General features: G+C 27.9%; 5 protein-coding genes across 5 annotated transcripts; 2 read left to right on the plus strand and 3 right to left on the minus strand.

Moving 5' to 3' along the window:
• Positions 1 to 3,373: 3,373 nt before the first annotated feature.
• Positions 3,374 to 4,071, minus strand: LOC110618914 (pathogenesis-related leaf protein 6). The gene has a single exon (XM_021762186.2). It carries the CDS (start codon positions 4,024 to 4,026, stop codon positions 3,529 to 3,531), a length of 498 nt encoding a protein of 165 aa, XP_021617878.1. The 5' UTR covers positions 4,027 to 4,071; the 3' UTR covers positions 3,374 to 3,528.
• Positions 4,072 to 13,821: 9,750 nt separating this feature from the next.
• On the plus strand, positions 13,822 to 14,535 carry LOC110618739 (pathogenesis-related leaf protein 6). The gene has a single exon (XM_021761973.2). The coding sequence runs from the start codon at positions 13,877 to 13,879 to the stop codon at positions 14,372 to 14,374; it is 498 nt and encodes a 165-aa protein (XP_021617665.1). The 5' UTR covers positions 13,822 to 13,876; the 3' UTR covers positions 14,375 to 14,535.
• A 101-nt stretch (positions 14,536 to 14,636) lies between these two features.
• On the minus strand, positions 14,637 to 16,601 carry LOC110618740 (ATP-dependent zinc metalloprotease FtsH). Its single transcript, XM_021761974.2, has 3 exons — positions 15,604 to 16,601; positions 15,462 to 15,524; positions 14,637 to 15,375 (listed from the first exon to the last, which is right to left on the minus strand). Exons 1-3 carry the CDS (start codon positions 15,670 to 15,672, stop codon positions 15,070 to 15,072), a joined length of 438 nt encoding a protein of 145 aa, XP_021617666.1. The 5' UTR covers positions 15,673 to 16,601; the 3' UTR covers positions 14,637 to 15,069.
• Positions 16,602 to 18,229: 1,628 nt separating this feature from the next.
• Positions 18,230 to 19,572, minus strand: LOC110619643 (probable xyloglucan endotransglucosylase/hydrolase protein 10). Its single transcript, XM_021763168.2, has 4 exons — positions 19,372 to 19,572; positions 19,186 to 19,286; positions 18,901 to 19,094; positions 18,230 to 18,752 (listed from the first exon to the last, which is right to left on the minus strand). Exons 1-4 carry the CDS (start codon positions 19,556 to 19,558, stop codon positions 18,350 to 18,352), a joined length of 885 nt encoding a protein of 294 aa, XP_021618860.1. The 5' UTR covers positions 19,559 to 19,572; the 3' UTR covers positions 18,230 to 18,349.
• A 4,054-nt stretch (positions 19,573 to 23,626) lies between these two features.
• On the plus strand, positions 23,627 to 24,984 carry LOC110618885 (secoisolariciresinol dehydrogenase). The gene is made up of 2 exons (XM_043957992.1): positions 23,627 to 23,772; positions 23,865 to 24,984. Exons 1-2 carry the CDS (start codon positions 23,732 to 23,734, stop codon positions 24,667 to 24,669), a joined length of 846 nt encoding a protein of 281 aa, XP_043813927.1. The 5' UTR covers positions 23,627 to 23,731; the 3' UTR covers positions 24,670 to 24,984.
• Positions 24,985 to 26,339: the final 1,355 nt, after the last annotated feature.

Raw genomic sequence — 26,339 nt, forward strand, 5'->3', positions numbered from 1 at the left:
CAGAATTGAATATTGATATGGAAAATAGTTTTCAATGCTTAATTTGTCCTTTAGCTAAGCAACATAGATTGCATTTTCATCTTTTATAAACTCACACTACTACAGCCTTTGGGTTGGTTCACATGGAACTACGGGCCTATATCCACACTACTACAAAATAGGTCTAGGGCAGCAATAGTAAAGTATTATCTTATACGCTTTAACTGTAACCATAGGTTAATAGCAACAGTTTGAAATCTTTTGCATTTGCCTCTGCTACTGAGTATAAGGCAACGATTTATTTACTTTTTAGTGATAGATAAAAAGTGCGAATAAAATTATAATTTTATTAAACATAAAATCAACTTTTTATTAAAGTATATTATTATATATTTATAAAGAAGTGAAATTTTTTTGTAACAATTTTAAATTATTGCCAAACTGTTCCCTTAAAAGTATTAGGACAATAATTTCACAGCTGCTGCTAAAACACAGCTAACTAAACCCTAAAATATAGTAGTGGAAATTCAATCTGTCACTAGGGCTAAATACTTCTTAACTATGGTAGATGATTATAGTAAAACTACCTAAACTTTTATGATGCAACATAAATCTTAATGTCCTAGTCTAACAACATAATTCTTATCAATGATGCGTAGTCAATTTGAAGTAATAGTTAAGGTTGTTAGAAGTGACAATGATAGCGAGTTTCTTAACACACAATGTTAGAATTTATTTATAGAAAAGAAAATAATTCACCAAACTTGTTGTACATATACTCCACAACAAAATGAAGTAGTAGAAAGAAAATATAGACATCTGTTAGAAGTTGATAGAGCATTTAGATTTTATGCTCAATTCTCAAAAAAATTACGGTCTGAATGTGTACTTGCTACCACATATGTTATTGATAGACCGCCTATCAAAAAATCAAACTGGCTGACCTCTTATAAAATGTTATATAAAATAAAACCTAGATATGATCATTTGAGAGGGATTGGGTGTGTATCTTTTGCTTATAATGTTGCACCTAATAAATATAAAATGGATCAAAGGGGAATCAAATTTGTTTTATTAGGCTATTCTGGTTCACAAAAAGGGTACAGACTATATAATTGGAAAACTAGGAGAATTTTTATAAGTAGGCGTGTTCAATTCTTTCAAAACATTTTTCCTTTCCAATCTATCAAGCACGTTGCACCTAATAAAGATAAAATGGATCGCACTCACAGGCATAACCTCATGGTAAGTGTATTTGAGTAAATCTGAGAGGTCTCAGGTTCTACTCCCCCAATCTCCAGTCTCCATTTCAAAAAAAAAAAGATAAAATAGATTAAAGGGGAATCAAATATGTTTTATTGGACTATTCTGATTCACAAAAAAACTGTGAGAATTTTTGTAAGTAGGCATGTTCATACTACTTTGCCAATTTCTCCTTCCTTCTCCTCATCCTTTACACCTTCACACCAATCATATCTGTCTCTTGTCTCTACTATTCATGAGCCTGTATCCTATATTGAAGCAGCTTGTGTTACCAAATGAGTCACAACCATGCAGCATGAGTTACAGGCCTTAGAAACTAACAACACTCAGAGTGTTGACCACTTGGGTGTTTTGGCCTTCTGAATTTTGAATTTGGATTCTAGCCTTTCAAGTTTCGAGTTTCGATAAAAATACCGTATCAATCATCAAATATTATTTTTTTAAGAGTTACAAATTAGACCATTCAAATTTAGAGAATATAAAATTAAAATATTATTTTTATAAATAATATTTAAATTTAAAAGAATTTAAATTTTAATAGTAAACAATATATTAAATTATTATGTTATTTCAATAATATTATTTTGATGGTTAAAAAGCGATTTGTAATAGAATGAGACATGAAACGCCTAATATTTGATTTGTAACTTGCATTGAAATATTTGTAAATATTTATAATGAATTTATTATGAATATATTTTAATAAATGAAAAATAAATAAATATAATTGTAATTTAATTAGAATATTTTATTAACTTTTTATTAAAAAAAATTCATTAAAATATTTATGCCTTCGTCATTGAATATAGTGAAGGACATAATGTTCTCAATGATAGTATTATTTACGTTCAAAGCCTGCATATTCTATTTTTATTGTAATTAATATTAATTAAATATCTTAATAACATCTTATTAATTGCGTAATTATTATTTATTTATATTATTTTAAAAAATTTTAATATATTTATATAATATTTTTTAATATTATTTTTATTTTATTGATCTTAAAATTATATATTAATCAAAAAATAAATAATATTAAAATTACAATTAAAATTAAGATAATTTTTAAAATCAAAACAATGTCATTCAAATATCACCTTAAACTCATTAATAAAACTAAAAATTAATATCATCAATAAAATTACAAGTGAATTTGGAGTATTCTCCCTCTTCGCATAAAGAACTATATCTAAAAAGTTTAGACATGAAAATAATAATTTAATACGAAACATGATTTAATAAATGAAAAAAAAATAAAAAATAAACCTATAATTTTATTTTTTGAAAAGCTCATAAATTTAATAAGAAATTGCTTTGGTGTAATTTCTGTAGCAAAAACTGTTTTGGTGTAATTTATGCAATCGAAATTGCTTTGATATAATATCTGCAGTCCTATTTAATTAGTAGGAAAGTCTCTGATTGATTTGGTATATATAGATTTCTATCCACTATAAGATTTAATCACCTTTGAATTTAAAATAAATTAGAATTAAACATTAGAAATAAAAAATTTTTTATATTTATTTTAAAAAATAGATATAAAAAAATTTTAAATAAGAAATTTTTTTGGTATTTACTCTAAACAACCTAATCAATTACCAGGAAAGTCTCCTCTCTAATTGATTTGGTAAATATAGATTTTTATTCAACGTAGAGACTTAAACATCTTAAATTTAGAATGAATTAGGATTAAATATTAGAAATAGAAAATTTTTTATATTTATTTTAGAAAATAGATATCAAAAAAATTTACAAACAAGAAAATTTTTTAAATATTTACTTTAGGCAATAAATATCTCAAAAAATTTAGACAAAGGACGTGCTTCAATATTGTTTAGGAAATTTCCACCATGCCTAGTAAATGTTCCATCAGTATCATAATATTTCTTATACAGTTTTTTTTTAATATTTATTTTTTATTCTTTCTATATTAAATTAAATAAATTAAATAGTTACTTTTTATTCTTTTATATTAAATTAAATAAAAAATAATAAACAATATAAAAAAATATAGGAAATCCCATTATTCCCATTTTCTTCCCATTTATATTATAATAAATATTTAATATTTATAAATATTACAGGATAGGTGACAGAATAGATTAATAATATTAAGGAGGAGCAATTTTATTCCTAGAGCAAATTAACAATGCTCTATCAGAGCGCAACAATCAACATTGTTATTATTCAAAGTACATGGATATACATATATATATAGTTTTATTAGAGAACAAGGGCCATGCATGCATGCTCCTGTTAACTTGGAGATGATCGTACTGTGTCTTAGTAAGGATGCTGTCCGAGGATGTTGCCTGCAGGATTATACTTGCAACCAACGATCCACAAATTCACATTGTTAACACACTGAGCTCTGAAACATCCAACAGTGAGGGAACTTTTCCAAATCACCTGAGTGTAGTGAGTGCAAACTCCTCCATTACATGAATTGGTGGCGTAGTCATAGTAGACTTGCTCACTCACCCATGCGTTCACAGCATCAAGCCCTGTAAATACATTTTGACTAACTTTCACATTCAGCCCACTCACTGAAAGATCCACGTTGACATCGCATTGACCAAGCAGGGTGTTGAGGTAGGCCGTGGCTTCTGCTTCTAAGGTTGTGTTCCATACCAGAGCTGGTATGTTTGCACCAGTGACAGCTGAACGAGCTGTGTTGTGGGCGTTAAGGTAGTCTTGAACTGAGTTTTGAGCATGGGAGGGAAGCACCAGAGCCAACCCAACAACACAAGCAACAAAAACTGAAAGCTTGCACAAACCCATGATTGAGTTAATTAGCTAGGTTAATGATTAGGTTGGCTTCTGAATTCTAACCGATCGATGAATGAGAGGGGTGAGGAGTTCTCATGTTCTAATGGGTATTTATAGGACAACAAAATCATAAAATAATCCCACATGTTTGGACTCTTCCATTTTTTCTAATAAAAAAGAATATTTTTAGTTTATTATTTTAGCTTGTTATTTAAGAAAAGTAACCTCCGACTAAACAAACTAGCGCCTTGGACAATGAAACTAGGAAAGTTTATGGCACCAGCTAATCCATAATTTGCTATGCAACATTACAACCTACAAATTCATTTAAGATTTAGGAATTTGTTCAAGTCCCACTCACCAATAATACTAGATAGAAATAAATAATTATTAAAGAATAACCAACATTATTTATCTCGATCGATGAAGCATGTGATGATGAACAGACTTGCCTGATGCCTACATCCATGGGATAATATTTAACAACGCAGCCTGCTTACTAAGACTTTCATATTCATTAGAATACGTTATATATATATATATATATTTCTATCAAATTCAAAATCATAAGTGAATGGCCATCAAGTTAAAGAAATTCCCACACCTTGTTTTGCTGCTCATTTGGATTCGTGTTAGTTTGAATTTTATGAGAACAGAAATTTCTTACCTTTTTATCAACGGATCAAATTTCTTACTGCATGCAAATAAACATAGAAAGCCCCAATCCTAGAGAACCATCACTATAAACAAACACAATACATAGGTTTACATCATGCAATGTTATTTAAGAAAAGTAACCTCCGACTAAACAAACGAAACAATGAAACTAGGAAAGTTTAATTAGGCCATTTTGGATGAGATGCAACGTTACAACCATGCATGCAACGTACAAATTCATTTAATACATTAAATTTTTATCATTTTTAAGATTTAATAGAACATTTAATTTAATAGCTTGCCTCTTGCCTACTGCTATTGATAGTATGGATAATTTATAATATAGTTTTTAAGATTTAATAGAATATTTAATTTAATTTTTATCGTTTTAATAATAAATATATTTAACTCTTAAAATTTATTCGGTTAAAAATATTTTTTATTAAAATTTATTATTAAATTATGATAATTTAATTTTTCAAGTTTTACTTTTTTATTTTTATTTTAATATTTAATAATTTATTTCTTATAATTTTAATATTTATGATAATTTATTTTTTAATTTAAATTAATTTATTCAATTAATAATTAATTAACAGTAAATTTAATAGAATTATTTTATTAATAAAATAAGAATTTAAGAATTAAATTCTTTAAGATCAATTTACTTATATAGTGTGTACATCGTGAACCGGATTCCATAATTTATATATATTTATTTATTTATGTTCACACTTTTTTTTCTTAAATTTTAAACAAATTCAAATGCACAGGCAGATAAAAGAATTGTTTAACTTCTAATGCTCATGGATCTCATGACAGAATTTTTCAATATTATTTTTTAATCCTTTATTATTGTTGTCGTGCATTTCATATTGATATAGTTCAATGATCGTTCAAAGGGAATCATATATTATTATTAGATCATGTGGCAGAATTTTATAGACTATAATCTTTGGTCATTCAGGTATTATTTTTTGAAAAAAATACTGCACGATTAGTGTTCAATTTAATAGAAGGCGCGCCCTATATAACTGACAGAGTTTCTCGTAATATCTTACTATCATTAAAGGACGTTGCAAAGCAGATCTCAATTATACTTATAATTACGAGATCTTTTATCCACTAATTGGTACAAGTCGAATCTTCAAAAAAAGTCATTTACTAACTCTATCTTATTACAGTATAAAAGTAAAGCCTACGCAGAATTTAAAGTACACATTCTAGTACACACATCTTTAAGCTCAAGTGCTCTATTTACATTTGTTCTTCTCGAAAACTTATTAACTTTAGTGTCGGAGTAACTGCCAATAGATGCCAACCATCTTACCTTTGCTATTTGCATATTGTCAGGTCATATTTAATTCGTTTTTTATAATATCACATATATATATACATATTTAATGATAGACAAATTATTGAAATAGTACACCTAACTAATATTATCACAATAAATAATGATTTAATTAAAAAATAAAATCTTAAAATTATCTTAAACCGTCATGTAAACTATAACCGGAGTGGTTAATGGATCGACTTTAATTATATAATAATTTATCGTGATAATATTAAATTATATAATGATTTAGCATGATAGTGATAATATTGATTAGTTGTACCTCAACTTGATGAGGTGGTATATCAAGTGTATCTAATAATTTTTTCTTATTTTTAGAAATGTATTCTTATGAATTTGAAAATCTAGCTAAGCATGTTACCTTTTTTTGATGGGGTTTTAAAAATCATCACCTAGATATAGGCATAAGCCAAGTTTCATCATCGTCACATGTTGCTTAATTTATATCACTATAATTTGAAATATTTTGATTATTTAAGAAATATTTGACTTAAAAAACTAAAATTTGGTAAATGAACAAAAATAATTCTACATCTTCGATTTTATTTACCTTAATTTGATAGTACAACATTACACATGTCCATGTCTAAGAGAGCCGTGCCCACATCTAGTCCTATGTTTAGTTCTATGTCCACGATCATTCCCATGTCCACATCTAGTCCCATGTCTATGTGTCACGGATGACACTATGTTTCTAAAACATTTTAAATACAGTGGAAAATAAAATGGAGTGCAGCGACCTTCTTCCACAGAGAATGCACTAGCTCAGTATAAACTATGAGAATCTTCTAGAGAGGCACACATAACAGAAATTAGTTGTAAAAGAAATAACGCTTTAGCTAGCTATAAATAGTAGTTGTGCTATTCCAGAATCTTCACTTCAAATGTATATATATATATATATATTTGTATAATGATGAACAACAAATGTACAGTGGAAAAATTATACTCTCATCTCTTAGCCTACTCTTTACTTTTTTAGCCTATTCTTTTCATGTCATTAGAACCAGCGATCGCTACTCTGTGTTTTACCTAAACTACTTAATCACTAGCCTTCATTTCACCTCTATCTACTCTTATACATAAAATAGCAGAAGCATCAGCTACACAGAAGAATAAAGATCAAATGGTATTACAAAATGAGACAACCTGGGGATGGCCTTGGTAAGCGTTCAACTTTCCGGTGAAAACTATTAACATAGAGCAAATCTATGGTTATCATATTAAGAGCCAAGGACAAACTCAGTTTCATCAATGAAAAATGTGTCAAACTACTCTACTGAGGTTGAGAAATGATTAAAGGCATATAGTACGGTAATATTCTGGATTCTCAGCTCAATTTCAAAAGAAATAGTTGAAACTTTTTTTATATACTATCATAGTTAAGGATCTCTGTGAAGAGTTGGCTCAGAGGTTTGGAGAGAGCAATGGCCCTCTATTATATTAAATAAATCGAGATATTAACTCTCTCAATCAAGAAAACCTGTTTATTATGGTTTATTTTACTAAGATGAAAAAACTATGGGATGAATTGAATTGTTCAAAACCATTTCCTGCATGTGAATGTGGTGCATCTAAAGAAATAATTGAAATGAACAACGACACAAAGTTGATCCAATTCCTCATGGGATTAAATAGTTCTTATGACCACGTTAGAAACCAAATTTTGTTAATGGATTCTCTTCCCTCTGTGAATAGAGCTTATGCAATGATTTTGAGTTTTGAAAAGCAAAGGGAAATTAATATTTTTGCTAATGATAGCAAAAATTCTTCAATTGCTATGTTAGCAAAAGCACCGTATCCTAAAAGAGAAGCCACCAGCAACTAGAAAAGCACGTATAGAAAGAAAGAAGGAACCAGGAAAGATGACAGATACTGTGATTTTTGCAAAAATGGTGGACATACAAGAGATACATGTTTTAAACTGAATGGATACTTTGAATAGTTTAAATAAAGAAGGAACAAGCATACTGCTAATCTTATTGACACTCCATTGGATGAAGGGCAATCAAGCGAGTAGAATGAGAAGTCAAATCAACCTAATGAATGGAGCAGCACCAATCTCACTATTCTGATCCAACAAAAGGTGATGAAAGCTTTGAAACGTAAAATGACAAATGAGGCAGGATGTGTTGAGTTTGTTGGATTCTCAGGTAATATAGCTCAAATTTCTTTAGCTAGTTCATTTGAGAAAGTAATATAGATTGTTGATAGTGGAACAATAGCTCATAAGAGTTTTGATCATGATCTATTTAACTTTATCAAACCTTTACCTATCTTAAGCCAAGTTTATCTACATGATAACACCTTAAATGCCATTGCACATGTTGAAATTATCACCATACATAAAAACCTGCAGTCATTGAATGTACTTCTTGTACTCAACTTTAAGCATAATTTGCTTTATGTCAATAAAATTGTAAGAGATACAAATATCTTAGTAAGATTTACCAAATCTCATTGTTATCCACAGGACCTTTGAACTAAGAGATTGCTAGTCACTAGATGGATGGATAAAGGGTTATACAAGTTGCTTCTAAGTTCCTTTTCTGAGAATAAAGATCCTTCTACTATCCTTAGTTTTAATTACTGCAATGTGTGCATAATAGATATCAATCCAGCTTTATGGCACTCAAGACTTGGACATGCTTCTGAATCCAAACTTGTATACATTACAGATATCAATTATAGTCTGATAAAATCTTTATGTGAAGTGTGTCCTCTAGCCAAACATAAAAGATTATCATTCCCAAAAAATTCAACCACTGCTAAAATTTTTTTTTTTATCTATTACATATGGATCTTTGGGGTCCCTATAGAGTTAAATCCATTCAAGGTGCCTCATATTTTCTTACTGTTGTTAATGACCACATTAGAACCACATTGACCTTCCTTTTCATAGATAAGACACAAGTTTCTAATATCATTCTAACATTGTTAAATCTCATACAAAACCTTTTCTATACCTTTGTTAAATTTATAAGATATGACAATAATTCAATATTTATAAACGGTAAATGTGGTCATTTGTTTAAAAAAAGAGGGATCATCCACCAAAAAACCTGTCCTTATAGTCCTCAACAAAATGGTATAGTTGAAAGAAAGTATCAATATTTGCTTCAAATAGCAAGAGTATAGCTATTCTAGTCAGGATTGCCTTCAAAATTTTAAGGATATGCCATACTTCATACTACCAGTATCATAAATGTTTTACTAACTCCCATCCTAAATTGGAAATGCTCACATGAAGTCCATAAAAAGATCTTTAGATTACACTCTGTTCATAAATTTTCAGTCCCTATATTTTTGTTCTAACCTAAATCCTTCTAAGACCAAACTTAACCCTCAGGCAATTGAATGTATATTGTTAGGAAATGCTACTGAACATAAAGGCAATTGAATGTATATTGTTAGGAAATGCTACTGGACATAAAGGATACAGAGTAATGGACCTTGATACCAGATAAATACATGTATCTAGAGATATTTGGTTTCATGAAGAAATTTATCTCTTCAAAGATGCCAACCTCACTTCAACTTATACATCATGTCCTTTACCAATATCAGAAGAAAAAACCACAAATTTTGATCCAATGACTACCTTAGAACCCATCAATCCTTCACCCTCTAGTACCTAACCTTCAGCTACAGAAACTTCTCATATTAGAAAAAGCACCAAACTATATTTTAAACCAACATGGTTGAAATATTTTGTGGCATAAGTTCAAGAACATCCATTCTTCCAAACTCCAGACTACAATCACACTAATCCAGAGGCATATATAGATACATAACTACCTTTTAGCTTCTCCCAAATAGAGTTTGATCAAAATTACATGTATTTTATTGCTTTACTATCTTCAATATATGAACTTGTTTGTTATGAAAAGGCAAAGGATGATCCAAATTGCGTACGAGCTATGAGTCTTGAGCTAGATGCACTAGAAGCAAATAAAACTTGGAAATTGGTTCCATATCCAACATAAAAGACCAATGACCTCAAAATGGATCTTCAAAATCAAACACAATCAAGATGGAAGTATAAATAGACATAAAGCATGCCTGGTCGCTAAGGGATTCAATCAACTTGAGGGAAATTGTGTTGCTCCAGTTCCAAAATTAGTAACTGTAAGACTCTTCTTAGCACTAGCTGTTGCATCTAATTAGCCCATACACCAATTGGATATTAATTATGCATACTTACACTCATATGATCATTGTCTTTTCATAAAAAATAAAAGTGTCCATTTCCTAGCTTTGATTATCTATGTTGATGATATCCTTATTTCTGGACCCTATGAGGTTGACATTCCTGCTACAAAATCATTTATAGATGCAATTTTCTCAATTAAAGACCTTGGTTATGTAAATTTTTTTCTAGGATTGAAGATAGCCAAAAGCTTTTCTAGAATGTATTTGAGCCAGCAAAAGTACATACTAGACATTATTAATGATTTTCGACTTCAAAATTTATAGACAACAAATATTCCTTTGTTTAAGGAAATGCAGCTTCATTCAGAAAATAGTCCTCCATTCAGTGATCCAAACAAATACAGAAGATTGGTGGGCACGCTTCTATATCTGAATTTAACTAGACTAGACATTTCGTTCTCTATTCAACAACTGAGTCAATATATGCAAATGCCCAAGTAAATTCATTAAAATGTTGCTCTTCATGTGCTTAAATATTTAAAAGGATGTCCTGGTAAAGGACTTTTCTTTCTAGTATCTAATAATCTGTAATTGATCACTTATTGTGATTCTGACTGGGCTTCATGTCCAATCACCAGAAAATCAATGACTAGTTTTTATGTATTCCTTGGTAGTGCACTAATATCTTAAAAATCCAATAAGCAATCAACAGTTAGTCCCTTTTTAACAAAAGTAAAGTATAAAAGTATGGCCTCCACAGTTTGTGAACTATAGTGGCTATCTTATTTGATGCAATCATTCAAAGTTAATGTTCGTCGAGCAATACACTTTCATTGTGACAATAAAGCACCTACATTGCCTCAAATCCTGCCTTTCATGAATGTACCAAACATTTAGATATTGACTGCCATGTAATATGTGATTAAATGCTCAAAGGATTTGTTAAACCATAACATATCTTCTCAAAATTTCAGCTTATAGAAGTGTTCACAAAATGCCTCGGTCAATCGTTATTTCATTCATTCCCAAGCTAAGATTGATTGATTTCAAAAGTACATCAATCTCTAGCTTGAGGGGGGATGATAAATACAACATTAGACATGCCCATGTCTAAGGGAGCCATGCCTACGTCTAGTCTCATGTTCAGTCTTATGTTTATGACCAGTCCCATGTCCACGTCCAGTCTCATGTCTATGTTCCTTAAACCTTTTAAATAAAACGGTGCGTACAATACTGAAAGATAAAACGGAGTGCAATAACCTTCTTCCACAGAAAATGTACTAGCTCAGTATAAATCATGAAAATCTTCTAGAGAGACGCATATAACAGAAATTAGTTATAAAAGAAACAACGTTTTTGCTAGCTGTAAATATTAGCTGTATTATTTCAGAATCTTCACCTCAAATATATATATATATATATATATATATATATATATATATATATAATGATGAAGAATAACTATACAATGGAGAAATTATACTCTCATCTCTTAGCCTACTCTTTACTTTTTTAACCTATTATTTTCATAATTTCTTTTTCATAATTTTTCTAACTCATACTTGAATTCTTAAATCTTAAATGAAATTATTTTGTAAATAAAATTTTGTGTTCCTTTTATATAAAAATTTCACATGTAATTATATTTTTTTATATATCCCATCGATATAACAGCCTAATTATTAATAGATTATACGAAATTATTTTGAATATTTATTTTCTAATTATTATAAAAAAAGCTATTCTACTTTAAAAAGCACCGCCAAATAAATATTTATATTCCTGTTCTCTTTGTAGTTACTTCATTAAATATCTAAACTAAAATTAAGATTTATTAAAAATTGAATTATAAAAATCATAATAATTAAATATAAATTAATCATATTTTATTAAAAAATTAAAAATTAATAAAAGCTAATAAGTTATAAATAATTAATTTACGTCTTGATTAATAAAACTTAGAAAATTGTTTTATTAATTATTGTTTGTACTCTACTTTTGTTAAGTATATTTTAATTTTTACCGAAAATAATTTTAAATTTTAATAAAATAATAAAGTTATTCTCGTTCTATTATGAATAATTTTATTATTTTATTAAAATTTAGAGTTTTTCCGGTAAAATTCAGATTGGATAATAAGAATCATTATTTCAATTACTCTTAATTTTATAAATTATTGAAAAGATAATAATTGATAATCGTGATCGGTAAAATTCATTAGTTTAATCATAGCTGTAAAATCGAATCGGATCGATTTGCTAAACTAATTTAACTGGAAATCAAATGAAGTACAGTTGGATTTAAATAAAATCCCTCATTTTCATAGATTCAGTAGAAATCGATATAAATCAGTCTAATATTGAGCAAACTGAAAGCTCGAAAGTTTGATTTTGATTTTTTAAATCGAACCAGTCTCTCCGATTTAAAACCAATAATGCCTTTTGAGGTTATGCAAGCAATAGCCTTAATTTTCCATCTAAACCAACCCCTTTATTTGATATTTGTCTGTACTTAATATTTCTTACAAGAAAATTTATCTTCTTAAAAAATTATGTTGATATAAAATAATTAATAACTACTAAATTATAACAAAGAAATGGAAAACTATAATTTCAATAATTAATATTAGTAATAATTTATTTTATTAGTTAAATTAAATTATTACATTATTTTATTTTATTATTTTTTATAGGATAAAAAATACACAAATTTGTGTTTTGTTTTATATTATTTTAATATATAGTAATATTTAATTTTTCATTTATTATTAAAAATTTTTAATTTGAAGTTTTTCTCCATCACTTATAATTAAATGTTTTTATTTAAAATTTCCAATTATTTTCTAAAAATAATTTAATCTTATAATTCAAGTGAACTTATTTTGACCATTATTTATAAAATAAAACCGTTAATTATAATAAAAATATTATTATTACTTTATAATATTTATTAATTTATTGGCCGGGTCGAATTTAAAAGTACATTAGTTTTAATCATCTTCATCAATGGAGCGAACTCAGTGCACCTTCACCGGCTCTCCTTTCTCCAACGTTTTCAGCAGATTAATTGCATAATTTAGAAACAGGTTTAATTTGGAAAATAAATTTAAAATGAATTTGAATTATTTAGAAACGTATTCTAATGAATATGAAAGTCTTAGAAAGTAGGCTGCCTTGTTAAATATTATCCCTTGGATGTAGGCATCAGGCAAGTTTGATCATCATCACATGGTTCATCGATCGAGATAAATAATGCTGGTTATTCTTTAATAATTATTTATTTCTATCTAGTATTATTGGGGAGTGAGACTTGAACAAATAATTCTTAAATCTTAAATGAATTTGTAGGTTGCATGCATGAGGGTATATTGCTGGCCACCTTATTCAAAACGGCCAGCAAATGGATTAATTAGCTGGTGCCATAAAACTTTCCGAGTTTCATTGTCCAAGGAACTCGTTTGTTTAGTCGTAGGTTACTTTTCTTAAATAACCAGCAAAATAGTAATGTACAAAATGCTTCTTCTTAATTAAATAAATAATACAAAAAAGAGATGAGTCCAAACATGTGGGATTATTTTATGATTTTGTTGTCCTATAAATACCCATTACAACATGAGAAATCCTCACCCCTCTCATTCATCGATCGCTGAGAATTGAGAAGCCAACCTAATCATTAACCTAGCTAATTAACTCAATCATGGGTTTGTGCAAGCTTTCAGTTTTTGTTGCTTGTGTTGTTGGGTTGGCTCTGGTGCTTCCCTCCCATGCTCAAAACTCAGTTCAAGACTACCTTAACGCACACAACACAGCTCGTTCAGCTGTCACTGGTGCAAACATACCAGCTCTGGTATGGAACACCACCTTAGAAGCAGAAGCCACGGCCTACCTCAACACCGTGCTTGGTCAATGCGATGTCAACGTGGATCTTTCAGTGAGTGGGCTGAATGTGAAAGTTGGTCAAAATGTATTTACAGGGCTTGATGCTGTGAACGCATGGGTGAGTGAGCAAGTCTACTATGACTACGCCACCAATTCATGTAATGGAGGAGTTTGCACTCACTACACTCAGGTGATTTGGAAAAGTTCCCTCACTGTTGGATGTTTCAGAGCTCAGTGTGTTAACAATGTGAATTTGTGGATCGTTGGTTGCAAGTATAATCCTGCAGGCAACATCCTCGGACAGCATCCTTACTAAGACACAGTACTCATCTCCAAGTTAACAGGAGCATGCATGCATGGCCCTTGTTCTCTAATAAAAATATTATATATATCCATGTTACTTTCAATAACAACAATGCTGATTGCTGTGCTCTGATAGAGCATTGTTTAATTTGCTTTAGCAATAAAATTGCTCCTTAATATTGTTAATCCATTTTTCTCATCGATTTTGCTCCCCAAGTAATTCTTTATTCCTACTTATCCATGCTTTTTACAAGTAGCTTTGCTTTGAAAATACATGACGTGAACCAGCCTATAGTAAGGCTAAAACAAATTTATTCTGATTTTATTTCATAGAACTAAATAGTTAATTTTAACAAAAATTAATAGTAATTTCTGATAAATATATCAGGTTTAAAATTCAAAAGGCACTCAAAATAAACCTGGACAAAAAGGCTATTTGCGTCCTATCTAGATCTTGAACTTATCCGCCCTCTGGAAATATCAATCAGAAAGATTCATAGCCCAGAAACTCAACTTGATTTTCCAACTCTGGCTCCCAAATGAAATCCATAAAAGTTCAGTAAAACATCCTTAATATATCTCTAGTCCTTCTGATAACACTCATCTACGATCTCCGACCAGCAACACTGCAGTTGACAATCAAATCTCAAAGAACAATCATATAATCATCAACTCACTGGAGCCAAGAGTCTACCAGCAGATTAAGTTTCAACTCATCTCAACAATCTTTGGCCGCTTTCTGGACCCTTTTCTGCCAGCACATTGACTTGAACTCTCTTCACCAAAAGATGTTTTGCGTTTCAAAGAAGAGCATGTTTGATCGTCATTGTTGTTGTTGTCGTCGTCATCGTCCTTATCACTGTCTAGTTTATTTTCGTTATCACTTGTACCTTCTGATTCAGTTTCACTGCTGTCTGAATCCGAAGGAACCAATGGTTGACCACTATTTACTGCTGATTCAGCAGCAGCTATAGCTTCAGGAGTATGAAGATCAGCAACACCCAGCATTAAATCCTATAATTGAGATGCATCAAATTGTGAATCGCAGATAAAATCATAGCTGTGGAAACCTAAGGAGTTAGAGAGAGAATATTAATTACCATTTCAATGACTTCAGATTCAGTTCCAGTGAGTACTTCGATATCATAGTTCTGAGAATTGCCCTACAAATTTAGAGAAAAAAAAAATTTAGATTCAGGAAATTGATATAAGGAAAATATCGCTAGTTATATCTAAGCATACCCCGGCGTCTTTCTGCAGTCGTTTATTAGCTTCAGATATGACTTCTAGGAAGTCTTTGACTTTTCCCATAACTGCAGCAATAGAAACGTTTGTCAGCAAAGGTATTCCGACCTGTGCAGTGGGCAAAAGGTTTTGATTTCCTCAGTCCATTGGAATTATGGTTGCAACAGGTTCACCTTGAAAAAACATTATCTAAAATTCGAACCCAATTTGTTGTAAATGGGTAGGTAACCCGCCATATGGATTAGGTGTGCAAGAACTTCTCACATGTAAAGGCCATATACCTTCAACTATCAAGCTTTTTGCCAATAGAAAAAGGTCCAAAGATGAAATCTTAGTAAATATCTTAGTTACAACAAATTGATATTGTTGGGTGACCAATCTACCCATTGAACATTGATCACTGAACAATAAAGTAACAGTACCTCAAACTTCACTACTGTCGTGAAGCATTTTTACACAGCAGCACACAGTAAGTTTTTTATTTTCTAACTAAAAATTTATTTTCACATTGAGAGTATGATACAACAGCTACAGGAAAGGCAAAAAGATATGCATAGGGAGGCTGCGTAAATGAGGAACAAGAGGAAGAGGAAAACACAGAAACAGAGCCAAGTACATATGCTAAGTCTTTTTATATTTCTAATTAAAAATTCATTTGCACATTTAGAAGATGATGCAATAGCTACAGGAAAGGCAAAAAAGGGTGCATAAGGAGACTGTGCTAAATGAGGAACAAGAAGAAGAAGCAGAGGAACCACACAGAAACAGAGCTAAATTGCAGCATTATTATAGTAATAATAATGATCAAAATCCAACCCTTTTTTGTGCCTAAGTAAATGAAGAGTTGAACCAACTTTCTAGGGGATGGACAAAATGTAAAACATAGTTGACCTGGACAATTACCAACCATCAAATGGAACTCATCCAAAAGTTTGAGCTAGATATACCATACAGCTACCAGAAAAATCATTAAATACTTAACACAAATAACAGAAGCCTTACAAAGCCTTACAAGAAGAAAGCCTAAACCTCTTTTCCTATGATTTTGTTCAGACATAAGGCGTAAACAATTGCCTTTTTTTCTTTTTTAAATTTCAAAAAACAAAAGTGATTTTTTTATTAACTTCTTAATTATAATCATTTTTAAACATTAATTTTTATTAAATATTAAAAAATATTTAAATATGAAACAGCATTCGGTCGGATCGGTTCAAAATCGAACCGAATCGAATAAACTAAAAATTAAAATTTTAATATTTATAAAAATCGAATCGAATCGATTTTGATCAGAAACCGAACCGAACCGATCTGATTCAGTTCGATTCGATTCGATTTGATCAGTTTTAATTTTTAATAAATTTTTTATTTTTTATACTTTATTTTTAATATTTTAAAATTTAATTAAAATATTTTAATTTTAATATAATTTAATTTCTATATATTATTAAAAATAACATATTATTATCACTAATCGGTTCGATTCGATTCAATTTTTTGATTTTTTTTATTAAAATCAAACCGAATCGAAATAATTGAAATTTTTAAAATTAAAAATCGAATTAAATTGAATTTTAAAATTAATTTGATTTCACCATTTTTTTATTTTAATTGAATAGTGTGCGACTGTGAAACAGAATAGTAAATTTTAAATTTTAAATTTTAGATAAACACTTAAAATTTTCTTTTACCCAAATAATATTTCTAAATTTTAATAATAAATTAAATATATTCTTAAGACATATAAGTTCTCTAAATTTACAAAAACTAAATAAATTTTTAAATTTTTAAAGATTAATTTATACAAATATTTCCGAGTTTTGACAAAATTTATAAAATAATTTTCATTAAATTTTTATTAACAACTTAATCTATTAATTTAATTTCTATTTAATAAAATAATTCTTAAATTAATAAAAGGTACAATGAGTTGACATGACTAAAGATTTTATATTTTTAATGAGATAATATTTTTTTAATTAAAATTATTTTTATTTATTATTTTAATAATAAAAGATTGAGATATTACTATTTTAATTTTTAAAAATCAGTAAATTTATAGATTTTATCTATTATTTATTTTATTTATTAACATTATAAATAATTTTAATTTTTAAAATATAAAAAATTATTATCCTATAAGTATAAAATTTGTTATACTTATAAAAATTAATTTACACCGACTCCATGTTATATAAAAATTAATTTTTAATTTTAATTAAGTATAAAAATTTTTATAATTATAAAAATCAATTTAGACAGACTTCTGAATATAAAATTAATTTTTAATTAAGTATAAATTAATTTTTAATAGTATTAAGAAAAATAAAATTTAGAATTATATTTGAAATTTTTTAATAATATTAAAAAAAATAAAACAGAGAGAAAAATAGAATAAAAAACTTTTGAAAGAAATACCCATTAAATAATTGAGACGTATAGATTAAGATTTTTTAAAATGTAAAAAATATTTTAATATATTTTTTAACATAAATAAATTAATTAATTAATTTCTCGTAATTTTCACTTTCTTATACAATGGAGTGATAGCAAGCATCCCAAATTACTATACAACCTATGCTTGTTTCCTGTGAAAAGCAAATCACATGATGCAAAATTTTCCTGGAAACTAAAAATTTTATTAACATAGCTTGAAAATTGTTCCAATAATTATTATACAACCAATCAATCCATTAACCCAGAATTAAAATTCAGAAAAAAAAATAAAAAAAAATATTTTTGAAAATCAATATTTAGGGAGGAGACACTCTTTAGGAAGATTGTTTTGGAATCTCTTATTATCTTGGCAATAGTCATAAATCATATGGTGCAGCCTCACCCACTTGAACCATCTTCTCTGTGTTGATGTAAGAGTTGAGTATCTGTCTTTATTCCACCAATTTGTGGAGCTTTCAGCTCTGCAAAACCTAGGATTTCCATTCCAAACACAAGCATCAATGTTGTAATTTCTGAATGAAGCTATGAAGGGACCTTTTGACCAATCAACCTTGTCTTTTCCACCTCTTGTTGCCCAGCTGTCACCATTCCATAGGCTGATTTTTATCCCCATTGGCTGCCACCTAGGATATGCTACTCCTTTGTCTGCATGGTTTCTGTATACTCTTATTGGAATCCAGTCCACCATAAACCTGTTGGAAAATCAATTTATATTGTCTTTATCTTATAATTAGAGAAATTTTATGATTATATTAAATTATAAATTTTGAATTAATAATTTTAAAATTAGTTTTCTTGAAAAAGAAACAAAGAATTACTTAATTAGAAAATAATGCTTACACAATCTGGTGAAGGTTCCACAAGACAGAATAAGTATGGAAGTCTTTAGTAGGATCAAACCAAAGATAAATTCTTTCTTCACGATCATCAAACCCATCAGCAAACACATTTGTCTGAAGAATATATGGCTGCCCACTCACATTCCCAAGAAACTCAAAATCTATCTCATCTCGATTTGGTTGATCTGATGTCAACTGCAATTATTTAATTTATTAATTCATAAAAAAAAATCAAATTTTAACCCATAAATAAATAATCCCAAAAAAAAAAAAAAATTCTACTCACATAAAATGCCACAACTGTTCCTGCTGAATGTCCTGTAACTAGTTTGATTTGCATATCAATCCGACCGAACAAGAACATCTGGTTCGATGCAAATCCGGATCCTATAGACGAGATTAATTCTTACAGATATAGCAGAAAAGAAAATAAAATTATATCGGTCGCAAATTTAATAATTTTTATACATACCAGATTCTTGGTCAAGTTTCAAGCTTCTTGTCCTACCATCAGCAGAAGTGTTGACATGGCTAGGAGACCATGTTACAAAGAAATCTTGATTGAAATTTCCAGTGGAAACAACGGAAGAGAATGAAATTTGTAATAAATTGGCTAAAATAATTTCAATTAAGAGTATGAATTTGAAAATGTTTGACATGATTTTTGGTGAATTTTGGCTTGATGGGGTGACAAGGAAATGGCTGATATGCTATATATACGCATTGCATGAGATGATTTTCTCAAGAAAGAATATCTTTAGAGAGAAGCAAAGGAATATCAAGCTGTTAGCATATATTATACATATATATTAATTAATTATGGTTTCACTGAACACTCATAAATTTAATCTAATTTAATCTAGTGATAAGTGTATCTAAGTAAATTTGAGAAGTCTCAGATTCTACTCCTCTAATCTCTATTTTAAAAAAAAAAAATTACGTTTTCACTCAATTATTTTTTTAAAAATGACTTATTTTTTTATAATTATTTTTCTAAATCATAATTAATTAGAGAATGTTTGATGATCATAAAAGTCTTGTAAGCCAAGCTATGAATATGTGTGTGATGCAGGCTTTCTCAATGAGAGAACTTTTTGGTGTGGCAATTGCAGAAAGTTTAAGAAAGTTGGAAACAGACTTAAGATCAGTTGGCTACTTTGTTTTCTTTATTGTGCATTTCTTTTTAGCATGACTTGTTGTTTCAATCTTCTCTTTGTATTCTTTCAAATATTGCATTTTATTCTTTTCCTCCTCCTTTAGGATTATTAGGTTGGAAAATTCTTGCATCTACTCATTTATTTATTCTCCATAATTTAAGAAAAAAATTAAAATATTTATTATACACCCATCTAATAGAATTTTATTATTTTAAATTTAAATGCGAGAGTTATCACAATTTTAATTAAAAAATTATTATTTAATTTTTGTGCTATAACGAAAACTCATTAATTAGTTTTTTGATTTTAAATAATACAATAAAATGATATTACAAATTTTAAAAAATTTATTAATTAATACTTTCATTATTTTAGCTGTTAAGTATTTAAAAAATTATAATATTTTCAATACGGATAATTTTAAAAAATTTCATGATTTTTTAATGTATTTTTTAGAATTGAGAGTTTAATTATTATAATTTAATTTATAAGAAAAAAAATTATTATTATTATTATTATTAGTTCACTAAGACAAGAGTGGAGTATCTTTGACACTAATCCTTGAAAAGTAAAGAATCATTTTGAGGATAAGACTTATTAAGATTAATTAGTGGATGCTTAATCAAGTAAAAAGTGGAAAAGCTATAATATTATAATTACTGTGTAAGTAAGCCTTTTTTTATTTTCTTAATTTGATGCAAACATGTAATTTTAGAGCAATTAAAGATTTAATTAATAGAAAAAGAATGCAAACAATTAGAAAATTATAATTTTTTTTATAATATTTGTATATATATAATTAAAAATATTGATGGAATTAAAAATTCAGTTTGATTTTTATTTTTAAAAATTTTGATATTTTAATTTGATTTTAATAAAAAAAATTAATATTACATCGAATTAATTAATGATAATAGTATATTATTTTTTATAATATAGGGATTAAATTATATTTAAAATTAAGATATTTTAATTAAATTTTAAAATATTAAAAATAAATAAAGTGTAGAAAATAAAAAAATTTATTAAAAAATTAAACCGATCAAATCGAATCAAATCGATTTGATTCAAATCAATTTTTGTTCAAAATCAATTTAATTTGATTTTTTATATATTAAAATTTAATTTTTAATTTATTTAATATGGTTCAATTTTAAATCGAATCAATCGAATATCCACACTAGATTCATCTTTGATGATTAGAGTTTTCAAGTTCTAAATTGGGTTAGTTAGAGTTAATTATATTTAAAAATAAAATTATTATATAAAATACATATTTTTTATTATTATCATTATACGAATTTCATCAATATCAAGGGTTTTTAAAACTATGTTATAGGAATTTTTTTTTATTAACATAAATAAAAATATATTTGTTGCACATGAGGGATCAATTTATCCACCATATTGTTTAGAAAGGCTTATTTAATGTGAAAAATTAAAATTTTATATTTAAAGACGATTAAAATCAAAATTTTTAATTTTAGATTAAAATTTTAATTTTTAAATTTATTATAATATAGTAATTTTTAAGATAATTCATTCAATTGAATATAAAATTTAAAAATTTATGTTTAATTACGATTATAATTAAAATTTTTAATATTATATTAATTTTTTTATAATTATTAATCCTTAAAATAATTGTTATTATATTTAAATATAGTGCACATGTCATGTTATTTATTTTTTTAAAAATATTAATTAAACGTAAAATTTAGACTTTGTATATATATTCATCCCTCTTAATTTAAACATTTATGTTGCTAATTGATAATTTCTATAAAAATATTAATATGCTAATTAATAAAGAGATTAACATTATAATCAATGGTTATTTTCTATTAAGGATCCGTTTATTTATAAAAAATAATTTATATTTAGAAAATATTTTTTATAAAAAATATTTTTCAACTAAATAACTTATTTTCTTAAATAATTTTAATTTAAAAAATAAAATTTATTAATAAATGTATATATTAAGATTTTAATAAAAATTTCAAAATATGAAAAATAATTTTATTTTTTTAAAAGTAAAATGCCTTATTTAAAATGACTTAAAGAAAATAATTTTTCTTAAAATGAAATTTAAGAACAGAAAGTGTGATTTCAAATTACGAAAGCATTATGAACACAATTTGAAAATAAGGATTATAAAAACACATATGAATTAAAAAAAAAAAAAAAACTAGAATACTATATTGAAGGGTGAATCTCTAAGTGTTTTAAAATTACGCATCGTTGATAATTTTAGTAAAGATTTTAAAAGTAAATACCGAGTCATACGAAAAATAAATAAGTAAGATTTTCTCCCTAGTTTAGCTCATTGAGCCTCCTCAAATCAAAGCTCATGAGCTTATTATCCTAGGTCGGAACAAGTTGATAGGATCCAATCTTAACATCAAGAGAAATATAAAAGATTCAGAACTCTGTATGTTTATTCATACAGATAAAACAAAAGGAAAAAAAAAGTAAAATCCATAGTTGAGTTTACAAGATGAAGAAATTTGGGCTTCTCATCTGTTGTATTTCACTGTTGATTATATTTTCTTTATTTTCTGTTTCAAATGCTCAAGAGAAAGAGAAAGAAGCTGAGGCCTCTGCTCCTGGCGGAGAGGCGTCTGCTCCCGGTCCCGGTGGAGAAGCCTCTGCTCCCAGCGGTAAAGAAGCCTCTGCTCCCGGCGGTAAAGAAGCTGAGAAAAAAAAGAAAAAGTAGATATTTTCAAGATTTTTGCATGCAATCATTGTATGCGGCGAGAAATAAGTTAAAAGAAAGATTTAATTAGTAGATTTTCAAATAAGTAAAGTTTTGATATTTACAATATTTTTATATGTAACTGTTTCAGTGAAAATTAAGTTAATAAGAAAGTTAATTGTTGGACTTTCAAATAAATAAAAGAATCTGAATCTCTATCTTAAAAGAATCTTGAAACAAGTTACACCTTTATAAAACTTATTTTTACAATGCTCATCAAATTTTTTTTTAGAATTAAACATATTTATATTATGATTTTTTTATTAAAAATTACAATTAAAAATTTTTCAGGATATATAAAATTAGTAAAATAAGGAATATTTAGTATAACAAATTTAAGGTCTTAATTTATCTTCATATAATAAAATTAAAAAATAATAATATAAATTAAAATTATTTATACATTAAAATTATTAATAATTATGGGCCTAGCACCGGCAATTCCCTAGTTTTATAGAACAGGGCGAAGGCAATCGATACTTCCTCTGAAACCCAGTCCATTACGACTTCGTTTTGAAGTCCTTTCTCTTTTTGTGGAGTTTTGTTTGTGGACTTTTATAATTATTATTTTATTTTACTTTAGTTTTAATTTTTAAAAAATTAATCTACTCTCCTTACATCAGATATTATTCTGTTTGCATTGAATTGATTTCTTGCTAATAAATTGATTTTATATTATTTATAAAATTAAACTTTCAATCTCATTTAAAGAAAAAGATGATAGATTACTCGTTCCAATATCCATATAATAAATTTTATTAATAAAACAAAATAAATACTATTCTTGAATTTGGTTTCTACAATTTGCGGTCTGGAGCTCCTCACCACTTCATTTTCTTATCCCAAATGTCTCATCTCAAACAAGTAATTTTCTTACCAATAGCTGATAGGCTTCCATTCATTTTAGGGGAATATTCAAGATGAGCAAAGCATGTTCTGCTGCAATCTCAATTGCCAAGAGGTAATAATTAACCATAAAAATAAATCATTAACTTAGATCGGTTGATGGAAGATCAAAATTTAGAAAGGCTAATTTGTTTTTGTGTCTAGCAGGCTTGAAGGGAAGGTGGGTCTGATAACTGGTGGAGCTAGCGGAATTGGTGCGGCCACTGCGAGGCTGTTTCTCAAACATGGAGCCAAGGTCATTGTTGCAGATGTTCAAGATGATCTTGGTCACTCTCTTTGCCAAGAACTGGGCTCAGAAGAAATTATCACTTATGCCCATTGCGATGTAACTCGTGATTCTCAAGTCCAAAACGCTGTAGATTTAGCCGTCTCCAAGTATGGAAAACTTGATATTATGTATAGTAATGCTGGACTTCCAGCCAATATGGATGGAATCCTAAGCTCAGACAACGAAGAATTCAAAAGGGTGCTCGATGTCAATGTGTTTGGTGGTTTCTTGGCAGCCAAACACGCTGCTAGAGTCATGATTCCTGCCAAGAAAGGCTCTATTATCTTCACTGCAAGTAATCTTTCAGTGACTTGCTTTCAGTGTGCGCATGCATACATTGCTTCAAAGCATGCTGTGGTTGGTTTGGCTAAGAATCTTTGTGTGGAATTGGGCCAATATGGGATCAGAGTTAACTGTGTCTCGCCATATGCAGTTGTAACCCCATTGCTAAAGAGTGGTTTAGGGTTAATGGGGATGGAGAATGAGAAGATTCAGGAAGCGGTTTCGGCTGCCGGGAACTTGAAGCAGGCTGTGTTGAAAGCAGAAGATATAGCAGAAGCTGCTTTGTATTTGGGAAGTGATGAGTCTAAGTATGTGAGTGGACTGAATCTGGTGGTTGATGGAGGCTATAATCTCACCAATCCCTCCATTGAAATGGCAATCAAAAGATTACATTCTTCTTAGGCAGTGATGTGTAATCAGGAGTATCCCTCCATTGATGGAAGTTATGGTATTGGGTTGATGGTGGTGTTTAATTATGGTGTCTTGTCTTTATTGCTGTATGCATGTCTCTCATGGTTTCTACTTTCTAAGCATGTTCTGTTCGTTTTTGTTGTTTATGGCTGGCTTTGATCAGTTTCGTCTTTATGCTTTCTTGTTTGATTGTGTCAGATCTTCTTGTTTGATTGGGATATAGATTGTCCCTGTACTTCTTGCTTGTTGTTTATGTCTGGTTTTCTTCAATTTCACCCATGTGCTTTCTTGTTTGATTGTCCCGTATCTTTTCGGAGTTTTTCACTTGCCAACAATTCTTATCTGCATCATATTTATATAATTTTATATTACAATTTTTCCTTTATTGTGATTGGTTAAAAACATATATTAATTAGTTAATATTTAAAATTTTAATTTCATTCGTAGGTTAATTAGATTAATTTCCTATTTAATTTTAAATTAATTATCTATCTAATGTTAGAATTTATATAAGCCTAAAACTCTTCTATTTATATTTAAAAATTAAAAAACTTTATAATTTAGTCTCTAAATATTACTATTATTAACAAGTCAGTTTTTATATTTTCAGAAATCTATTAAAACGCCATTATCTTTTCTTTTCATCAGCGAAATAGTTCTTCCGTTTATTTTTACCGTTAAAATTATAACAAAAGATCAAATTACCCTCCCTCTTCTCATTTTCCTCCTCCTCCTTCTCCTTCTCTTTCTTTGATTCTTTTTCTTCTTCTTCTTCGATTTTTCTTTTTCTTTTTCTTCTTTAAAAAGGAGGCAATTCTTCTTGCGATTCTTCTTCTTCTTCTTCATTATTAACGTCTTCTTCTCCTTCTTCTTTCTCTTCTTTTTTTTTTCTTCTTTTTCTTTATCTTCTTCTTCTTTTTTGAAAAGGTGGAGAAGGAGAAACTATTTCGTTGATGAAGAGAAACGATAAGGACGTTTTAATAGATCTGAGAAAAGATAAAGAAGTTTTAATAGATCTAAAAAAAATAAGGACGTTTTAATAGATTTCTGAAAATGTAGGGACTGACTTATTAATAATGGTAATACTTAGAGACTAAATAATAGGTTTTATTTGAGGGTAAAATTGAATTTTAAAAATTTTTTCTTTCATCCCTCATCTATTTTTAATGAAAAAAGAACATAATGACTATTTCATTAACGGAGAAAAAAAATAAGAACGTTTTAATATATTTCTGAAAATATAGAGATTGACTTAGTAATAATGGTAATATCCAAATACTAAATAGTAAATCTACCTAAAATGCGTAAAAATCAATTAAAAAATGTAATAATCAATATATATTAGGTTATAATTGATGACATGATATAGTTATTACTTAAAATTTATTTTTCTTTCTATCTACTGTAAAAGTTACAAATTTTTTTATGACAAAAAGAAAGCAATAATTATTTATGATTTTTTAATTTAATAAAAAAATTATTAATTCTTTTACTATGAAAAAATTCAAACCTTTCGATTTTAAAAAATATATTATATTCCTGAAATTTTAAAAATTTACTAATTAATTTATCTGTTAATTTTATTCATTAAACACTTTATTATTTAATTTTTATGATTTTAAAAAAAATTATTAATTAATTCTTTAAATTTATAAAAAATT

Source organism: Manihot esculenta, chromosome 7, assembly GCF_001659605.2.
Source record: "Manihot esculenta cultivar AM560-2 chromosome 7, M.esculenta_v8, whole genome shotgun sequence".
In the NCBI taxonomy this organism is placed as follows: domain Eukaryota; kingdom Viridiplantae; phylum Streptophyta; class Magnoliopsida; order Malpighiales; family Euphorbiaceae; genus Manihot; species Manihot esculenta.

Excerpts from the sequence above, each read along its gene's own strand:
- LOC110618885 (XM_043957992.1), top strand. The coding sequence starts at position 23,732 with ATGAGCAAAGCATGTTCTGCTGCAATCTCAATTGCCAAGAG. Across the intron at positions 23,773-23,864 it reads GCAATCTCAATTGCCAAGAG|GCTTGAAGGGAAGGTGGGTC; the intron begins GTAATAATTAAC and ends TGTGTCTAGCAG.
- LOC110618739 (XM_021761973.2), top strand. The coding sequence starts at position 13,877 with ATGGGTTTGTGCAAGCTTTCAGTTTTTGTTGCTTGTGTTGTTGGGTTG.
- LOC110618740 (XM_021761974.2), bottom strand. The coding sequence starts at position 15,672 with ATGGGAAAAGTCAAAGACTTCCTAGAAGTCATATCTGAAGCTAATAAA. Across the intron at positions 15,525-15,603 it reads GACTGCAGAAAGACGCCGGG|GGCAATTCTCAGAACTATGA; the intron begins GTATGCTTAGAT and ends CTAAATTTGTAG. Across the intron at positions 15,376-15,461 it reads AATCTGAAGTCATTGAAATG|GATTTAATGCTGGGTGTTGC; the intron begins GTAATTAATATT and ends TCTCAATTATAG.
- LOC110619643 (XM_021763168.2), bottom strand. The coding sequence starts at position 19,558 with ATGTCAAACATTTTCAAATTCATACTCTTAATTGAAATTATTTTAGCC. Across the intron at positions 19,287-19,371 it reads GAAACTTGACCAAGAATCTG|GATCCGGATTTGCATCGAAC; the intron begins GTATGTATAAAA and ends TCTCGTCTATAG. Across the intron at positions 19,095-19,185 it reads GAACAGTTGTGGCATTTTAT|TTGACATCAGATCAACCAAA; the intron begins GTGAGTAGAATT and ends AAATAATTGCAG.
- LOC110618914 (XM_021762186.2), bottom strand. The coding sequence starts at position 4,026 with ATGGGTTTGTGCAAGCTTTCAGTTTTTGTTGCTTGTGTTGTTGGGTTG.